Source organism: Gavialis gangeticus, unplaced genomic scaffold, assembly GCF_001723915.1.
Source record: "Gavialis gangeticus isolate Ggan-Ray unplaced genomic scaffold, GavGan_comp1, whole genome shotgun sequence".
NCBI classification, from domain to species: Eukaryota; Metazoa; Chordata; order Crocodylia; family Gavialidae; genus Gavialis; species Gavialis gangeticus.
In genome coordinates, this window is record NW_017729027.1 from 34,249,223 (window position 1) to 34,258,237 (window position 9,015).

The window sequence follows — 9,015 nt, forward strand, 5'->3', positions numbered from 1 at the left end:
CCTATGGCTTATGGCCAAATCTCTGAAATGGAGCCAAATCTTTTCATTGGTCTCTAGATTTGATTGGTCTACTGGATTTGGAGATTCAGTCACTGAATCAGGCCAAATCTCCTCCAAATAAAATCAGCTACCAAAGCTTCACACAGTCCTAGTGACCAAGCCCAAATTTAGTTTATCCAGAACAGTGCTGGTCAACCTTTTTGGCAGACATGCCACAAATAAGCCCTGCACACTCCCTAAGTGCCATTCTGATCCCCTTCCACTGCTGGATCTGCTGCTTTGCTTTCTGCTCCCAGCTTTCTGCTCCTTGCCTGGTCTGCTTTTTTGTTTTCTGCTTCCTTCCCTGTACTCCCTGCTATACTTGCTTTCTGTTCCATGCTTTATCTGTTGTGATACTACCTGTTCCCTTCCTGATATGCTGTGTGCCACACACAAAGGCTGCATCTTTATTTCTGTCCCAACTCTTGGAGTGATGCAGGTGACCAAAATTGCTGCAATTTTACTTTCATTTGGAAGGAAGAGAGAAAAAGATACAATTTCCTTCCTAGCTAATCCTTTTGCTAAAGTAATAAGAACTTCAAGTCCTTTTGTGGTTTGGGCTAGAGGTCTCTCAGGCTAGGGACAGACATTATACATAAAGCAGTTTAAGTGATCAGAAACTGGTTTGAATCTGTAACAGAAAAGGCATTCAGTGTACATAAACCAGTTTGAAAATGGCTGAAACCAGTTTGAGATAAAACTGGTTGAATGTAGTATCAGACTTAACTGACGTGTGTCAAACTGGTTTATGCAATGTCTGTCCTAGACCCCTGCCTTTTTAAATTAAGCCAGAGTCTCCCAGCATCCCAGATGCTTTGCAGCCCTTGGTGGGGCTTTCAGCTCCACAGCAGAGCTGCCCCACCTTCTGCTCCCTGGCAGGAGCTCCAGCAGAGACCTGCAGGCACAGCAGCATCTTTCTGGCTTCCCCCTGCCCCATCCCTGCCCCTCACCACTTGCTGCTCAAGCAGGGATCCCTCCCTCCTCTCTCCCACAGCACCAACTATTAGCCAGCAAGTGTATGCTAGCTAATGCTGAGAGGTTTCTGAGTAAGGCAGGCAGGACAAATGCAGGCAGGACAGTGTTGGCTTAGGGCTTTTTGGAACTAATCAACAGGTAGCTGGTAAAGTCCCTCTGTTTCTTCCTTGAAAAAAGTTGTTTAAGAGGAGCTTGAATTTATGAGAGAGGCTTTTGTTTTGCTGATGGACTGATAAATGCTGTGTAACTCTGGGGTGTGTAAGTAAATGCTGTGTTACTCCCTGCTGGCTCTCTCACTGGTCAAAGGAGCAGCAAGGGAGGGGGACACCTCCCTAATCAGAATGTCCTGCCGGGGCCTGGCCATACCCCCCAATCAGCTCAGCTCTGTAGAAAGGAAGGGAGGGCTGCTCTAGCACCCCCAGCTTCTAGTCTAAGCCATTGCGTGCATGTGCTTGCATTTTCACAGTATGGAGGGGATGTCTGTGAGGTTACAAACCAGTTCGGTCTAGCCAGGTTAGACTAACCTGCAAAGATTGAATCAATTCAGGCTTAAGCTTTTTGAATGTCTGTCCCTAGCCTGAATGGAAAAAGTATTCCTGTTACTGTGCTGCCAGAAAATAAGGTCTGCAGTGAAGAATAGAAATTGTTTCTCAGCGTGATAGCGGGATCCTTTTCTTTGTCAGGCTGAGAGATTTCTCTGGAAGGGTACAATTAAACAGGAGTTAAACTGCAGCCTACATACACTGTCTAAAATACTCAGATGATTATTAGTTAGCTAGGAAAGAACTGAACTTGGACAGACAAACTTTTTCTCAGAAGAGTTCCAGCCCAATCAAGGGAGGTTTAGATAAACTTAGAAAAATCTTAGATTCACACATTTCACAGGTTAAACTTAGCATTACTCAAAGGCTGAAGTTCATGAAGGTCATCTATTGCTAGATTGATATGGTTTCAATAGTGTATTTTGAAAATAGAAATTTGTGCTAAATCAGTGAATGTACAGAAGAAGAAAACTGAATTGTTATCTGATAACTTGTGTAAACAGGAGAGCTATCTTAACTATGTAGGCCACTTTAGCTTCTACCCTACAAAGGCAGTGAAAAGGGTAAGGTCCTCAGTTTGTGGAAATTCTCTTAATTGAATTAAATGAAGCAATAATGATTTAAATCAGCAGAGGATCTGTCCTAAAATAGCTAAACCAAAGACACATGTAACAGAACACATTGAGGTGGCATAGGAAAGTAATTTTCTTCTTGTTGGTGACAGTGAAAAGCATGTACGGAATGCTTGTGGTAGGTTTGGCTGCCTATCTATCATTGAGACAGAAGCAAATGTCTTAATGTAAGAACTTTATATATTCAAGTGATGAGGACCAGATAGTTCCCAACAGGCTTTCAAGATGAAGGCTTTACAAAGTATTAAAGGAATACTATGACAGCAGAGGACTGGGTTAGATTTTATAGGAAGTCCTTTCCAGTGCTATATTTTCTAGTCCTGTAGGGGTAAGTGCTTGAGGGAAAAACAAAGCTAGAGAATTATTTTCAGTTGGCACAGGCTAAACAGATTGTAACATTTCTACAAACTTTCTAACATTCCAAAAAAGAAACATCCATAATTAGCTACTTATGTGCTTTAATTCTTCTTGCAGTCCTCTGTCCAGTATGTAATTTGCCCCTCTGAAATAATATTTAATTTTTAAACAACAGACCAAAATTATTGCAGCTGTCGTTTTCTTGATTCATGTGCTAATGTAATAGTATGTTTTTAATATTTAACATCATTCAATATAGACAAACAATGTATTGAAATAAATCTTGTTTGGAAGAAGACATAAATAGGAGATACATTATTCTTCAATCTAATTAAATATGACTGGACATTAACTCTCCATTGTTTATGAAAGTGAAAATGCTACAACAATAACTATGTGTAGTTCCAAGCTTGTTAGTTGTAACTGGTATAAGAACTAGAAAGACTATGGGGACATATTATGTAGCAAATGGATTGTTACTTGTGAGGATTAAGATAGATATGGCCAAATTCTGTATGTTATGATTTAAGGGTGTGGGTGAACATACAACATATGTTCACAGATATATGTACACACTTTCCAGCTACATTTACTTGGAGGTCCTTCTGAGAAACTCCATATACTTAAGGTTAATAGGGTATTTCAAGGGGTAGCTATTATTGAATACTGAAAAACAATACTCTGAGATATGTCTTTTAGGAGACTGTACTTTGGGAAGCCCAAACAGAAGAAAAATATGCGTAGATTATGCAGACTGATTGGAATGGTAATGAGTACCATAAACACCTCCATACATAATCAAGCAATTAGTTCCTGGGAGAAAGTGACATTTTCAGTTTCTTTTTAGCCTTATTAGAATCCATAAGCATGCAATAAATGCTGATTAATTAGTTGTCAATGATTCAATGTTTTCTGCACAGGGTGTAATTGGTCCAAAAGGTATTGCAGGGATTCGTGGTAGACCTGGTTTTCCTGGTCCCTCTGGAGCTGCTGTAAGTAGATTTAAACATGATCCGCCATCCATTGAAGCTGATGAATCTTTATATTTACTTGAATGGATGCTGGATTCAGACCCTAATTTTAATTGTCAAGTAGTGTATATACAGGTAACAATCTTCATTTTCCTCCTCCTCCTCCCTTCAGGGTTATGAAGGGCTGCCAGGACCTCATGGACTGAAGGTACCTTAAGATGTTTTGTCATTAAGGCTAAGTACGAGCATTTGGAGGTGTTGTGGGGGGAGGTTAAATTTTTTTAAAATGGCTTCTGAAATAAGGTAAATCAGGATGGAATGGCTTAGCTAGGGGATTGAAGGTCCAGCAGGCTGGAGGGGATCAGGAGTTCATTTGGAAATGGGGGGAGGTTGTCCCATGAGTAGGGTAGAGAGGCAGGCATGACCCATGGGTAGAGTTTAAACTGGGTGGACATTTGAACCTTATTTAACCTGCCGAATGTCTGTACTTAGTCTTGGAAATCTTATTTTAAATGTAAGATTAAACATTTCTGCTTTGATTCTTAAAATTGTAAGGTAGCCCCTGGGCGGATTAGGATTACAGTGAAAGGGAACTATATTTCAATGAGGTAAACAGATGTGGAGTAAAATTAGAAGCTACATGGAAAGTTGTCAAAATTCCAATTTTAAATATGTGTGGGTGTAGCAACAAATGCAACTTGTAGGTATGCAAAACACTGTAGCTTTTTAAAATTTGAAACACATTTTGGTATTGTTGGAAAAGCATGATCTGAATCTGAACAGGGAAAAAAGACTATATTGTAGTATTTAGGAATAGCCTATAGGAAAATGTTGTGAAGGTGGTATTGGGATGCATCCTGCTGCAAGGAGAAAGATGACCAGGAATTTGGACACTTAGTTGACCAGGAAGGGAATAGAATGTCATTCTAAGTCAAGAATGCCACTTACACCTAGATAGCAATTCTATTTCTGGCTATGTAAGCCTGTGCATATACATAGTGGTCTACATGTGCAGACTGGGAATGGGTACTGGCAATAAAATGAGTTAGAAAGCCTTCCCATCTTTTCCTCCAGTAGATGAATGGCTAGTATGCTTACCTGGGCAACCAGAGGACTTGGGTTGTTGGTCCCCCTCACCCAAAGGGGCTTTGAAGGTGGGTGTCTCTGACTTCCCAGGAGAGCACAGCACTACCACAGTACAAATTAACTGTCCCTCTCTGGCACTCCATCTGAAGCTGAAGCTGACCCCTTGGGAAGCTACAAGAGGGAAATATGTGGAAAATTTATTGTACCAGGAGGAAGGGAGTGAGCTATAGGGTATGTGGTTCGGTGAAGTGCCTAACAGGGAGGGAGAACCCTAGGTTCTACCCTGAGCTCTTGTCCTGGTGAAGTGGACTCTTCCCTCTGTCAACCTTCGTTCTTTTTCTAATGATTAGATTAAATGCAAGGGATACTGGCCCAGCTTCAGAAAGAGTGCCAGAGAAAGTACAAAGAATGATGGCTGACCTGGGGTAGTGATTTGCATGCTATGCTGAGAAGTTAGAGAGATGCAGGTACAAATCGTGTTCTGGAAGGAGTGGGAGAGGGCTAGAACCCAGGAGGGAAGCCATTCTCATTTTTAAGTCTGGAAGCCATGGGTTTTGACTGACTATGTTTTCAGGCAACTAAAGCAGGGGTGGGCAAAATGCGATCTGGGGGCTGGATGTGGCCTGCCAGGCCATTCTATCCAGCCTGCAGGGCCCCCCAAAAAATTTAGAAAATTAATATTAATCTGCCCTGGGCTGCCTGTCATGCAGCCCTTGATAGCTTGCTGTAACTCAGTAAGCGTCCCTCCGCCCCAAATAATTGCCTGCCCCGGGATGCATGGGCATGCTTGTCTAAGTATACAGCCAGTAGGCATGTCCAGTCTGTGCATGTGGATAACTACATACTCATCTGGCCTTATATGGCCAGGAATACAATCGCTGCCTACATGTAAGTGGCATCTTTGGCACTTAGATGACCAGAAATGCCACACAGATGACCAAATCTAGATACCTGGATGACCAGGAAGGGGACACATCACCTATAATGATTACTGAAGCACCAGTGTGTGCTTGCTACCACTCTTCTTTGTCCAGCATGCTTAGCCCCTGCATCATGTCAGTTTTGCTCACTGGTGCATGGAGATGATATATCTGGTACTTTACAACTTTCTTGTTCCTTCTACCTACTTTGGGGTGTTGTTTGTCCCCTGCAGAGTAGAAGAGTTGTTCCAAGTGGTTGCAATTTATTGTGCTCTTTACATGAAAGTGATATCTTGCTGAATAGATCTGTAACAGCCAAGCAAAACTTGACACTAAAACTGGCAGATCCATTTAATTAATTCCATTATGATGTTAAAGAGAAGTAAAGGTTCTGTTTCTAAAATAGCCTTGATGCTGTGCATATGAAAGATTATATTTTCCCCACAGCAAATCTGGTAATTGAATGTGAAACAGTTGCACACAGAACTTGTAAAATGTAAGATTTTTTTTTGCATGCTTGTGAAAATCTTATTTTAGCAGTGGGTAAAAGTTAGTTGACAACTAGCTCAAAAAAGGAGTTGGGGAAGAGTAGGTACAGCATGTGACTCAGTGGCTCAAACAGGGAATCTATAAATAGAACAACATAATGAAGCTTTTAAATGGGGATAAACTGAAATAAAAAGTAGCAAGTCATTTCTAAAATTTCTTTTTCAGTAAATATTAGATGTTAATTGCCTTAGATTGGCAATAACATTTAGGTTAACTATTTAGGATACACAAAAGTAGGTGTCGCCATACTGTTGGCTTGGCGGCTGCTGCTGCCTTGTGCACCACCACTGCTCAGAGGGGCAGAACTGCCCAATTATACCTGTTATCCAAGTCTGGAAAATCTGGCTTTTATTCCTGGTTCTGCCAGCAGAATTCTGGATGTCCTCAGGCAAGTTGTTGCATCATTCTGTGGCTGTTTCTCCATCCATTCAATGGAAATAATGATACTGACCTTCTTTGTGAAGTTGCTGTGGGGTGTACTGACAAAATCCACTGGATAAGTGCTAGGTACCAGAATTTATTGAGATGCTATTTATTATTCCTGGCATGAGAATTAAATAAATGTATTTGAGACAAGTGATATAAAAGCTGCTTATCAGCAAAGATCATGATGAAGAAACACAGTTCGCAAATGGCGTGGTAAGTGGTGAGAGTACTAAGAGTTTGATAATATCACAAAAATGTTTTTAAGAATTGAATCTTATTGTACCATTCTCAAAAATAAAATGTTAATATATTAGAGTTGTTTTTTTAAGGGGAATGATGGTGTTCCAGGTGCTAAGGGTAAAAAAGGCGAAAAGGTATAGTATCATTAAATACAAAGCATAATTGAATGAACTGCTCAATTATGCAAACTCTTTGCACTGTTATTTTTTAAAATAACTTCTTCAAACATACTGTTTTCTTGAAGTTCTTAGCAACACAATAGCTTTGACATTTACTGTCTTTGCAGTATGTGGAATATTTTACTGGACAGAAAATAAAGCAAGGCTCTTGTTAGTCAGGCGTATTATTTACTGATGTGCTTGTTTGCTTTGACTTCTGAGAGATGGAGAATTCAGACTCCCTGAATCATCATTCATTTGAATCACCAAAAAGAAAATTCTGTAGAAGTTAATTCAAATTAGAAAACAAATTGTAATTCAGAAATAGGAGAAATGTAAGAGTAGGAGGGGCCTCAAGAAGTCATCTAGTGCATCCCTTTGCTCTAGTGCAGAATCAAATATGTGTAGGCAAGGGGCCAATCCAGAGCAGGTGAAGTGGCATGGTTGTACCCCCCTCCCCATTTGGATCACGGTGATCCATTGTGGATCATAGGAGCCTGGTGTCTTTAAGTCTGAGAAGGAGGTAAAAATCCCCTCCCACCCCCTGCTCTCATGCCTTTTCTTGCCCTTCATGAACAGGGCACCTACCTTCTGTTCCCATCTACCTTGCCTACCACTGTTTCTGGCTGACCCAGGGGCAGGGGGAGCTCTAGAGCTGTTGCTGCCCTGCTCCAGCTGGGCTGCTTAGAGCTGGGCTCAGCAGGGACAACAGCAGGAGGCAGGTTCCTACTCCCTACCCCTTGCCCCAGTGGTGTTCCCCAACAGGTCAGGAACAGGGACAGAAAGAGGAAATAGCTCCCCATGCAGCCTTTTCCTTCAGCCCTGGCTAGAGTGGAGTAGGAATACCTGGGACAGTGGCAGCAGCAGGAAGATCTCCCTGATCCCTTCCTGTGCCCAGAAGAGTAAGTGGAGAGGGTAAGGGAGGAATGGGAGGGGATGGGACATGCTGTAAACACAAACAGGAAGGCAGGGGTGCCAAGAGCAGGGGATGGCAGAGATTCTTACTTGATTCAAAGAACTTAGTGTTGGATACCTTGAAGCTGCTATCACTTCCCAGCCAAAAGGGTGTGTTTTTTGTATGCATTACAATATGTATCATTCAAAATATATCCACTTTGAAATTTGAAGCTGTTTTATGGTCTGGAAAAGCTGATTTATTTAAAACACAGGGAACCAAAAAATACTGACTTTGAAATACTGTAAATGGGTTAAAAAACATCCTAATAGTAATTTTTGTGTATCCAAATTACTGTGGGTGTATGCAGACTTAGTTCATCCATGTTTATTAACTGATAAGAACAAAGTGAGGAATTATCCCAGTGTCTAATTCAGCAGATTTTATGGGATGGAGCACAAGGAGTTCCTAATGTAGACCAGGGGCAATGATCTAGGGCAGGGGTGGGCAATTATTTCAGGCGAAGGGTCACTTACTGAGTTTTGGTAAGCCATGTAGGGCCAAATGACAGGCAGCTAGGGGCAGATTAATGTTAATTTTCTAATTTTTTAGGGGCTCTGTGGACCAGATGGAATGGCCCAGTGGGCCACATCCAGCCTGTGGGCTGCATTTTACCCACCCCTGATCTAGGGGCCCTTTTTCTTTTGCTTACATTAATTTAAATTCAGAACTGTCCAGCCAACTTCCCCCTCCCTGCTTCAATCCTACCAACCCCTCCACAGACCCTGATCCCTGATCCCCGATCCCAAGAAACCACTCTGGATCCCACCAACCCCCGATTATACCCCTGATTATGCATGTAGCTGGGGCTGCTGCCCCCACCTTCCATCCTTGCAGACTCCCCTGCATCCTGGCACTTGCTGTTCTGAGACCCAGCTGCTCTGCAGTTTTCTGCTCCCTTGGGTACTCCCCGTCTTCCAGGTAATGGCTGGATGTGGGGGCTGTTTCTCCCATGCCCTGCAGTATAAGGCACAAAGACATGCCTCCACAGAAAGCACACAACAGGACTGGGGACCTCTTAGCCATAGGAATCCCCAGAGGGTGGGAGCGCCTGAGGGGGTAGGAGCATGCGAAGCAGCCAGGGCTCAGGACAGCAAATGCCAGGATGCAGGGGAGTTTGCAGGGGTGGGAGGTGGGGGCATGTGTGTGTGTGTGTGTGTGTGTG

The 9,015-nt window shown here is 42.4% G+C and overlaps 1 protein-coding gene across 12 annotated transcripts in view; it reads left to right on the forward strand.

The window, feature by feature from the left end:
* Positions 1-9,015, forward strand: part of LOC109299988 (collagen alpha-1(IX) chain-like) — a 96,994-nt gene that overhangs the window by 41,614 nt on the left and 46,365 nt on the right. For 7 of the 12 annotated variants that reach the window (XM_019520538.1, XM_019520537.1, XM_019520544.1 and 4 more), the window contains 3 exons: positions 3,466-3,537; positions 3,689-3,724; positions 6,827-6,871. In XM_019520538.1, coding sequence (XP_019376083.1) covers positions 3,466-3,537; positions 3,689-3,724; positions 6,827-6,871 — 153 coding nt within the window. The remainder of the gene's footprint in view (positions 1-3,465; positions 3,538-3,688; positions 3,725-6,826; positions 6,872-9,015) is intronic. The other 5 variants (XM_019520540.1, XM_019520546.1, XM_019520548.1 and 2 more) reach the window with 3 other exon arrangements.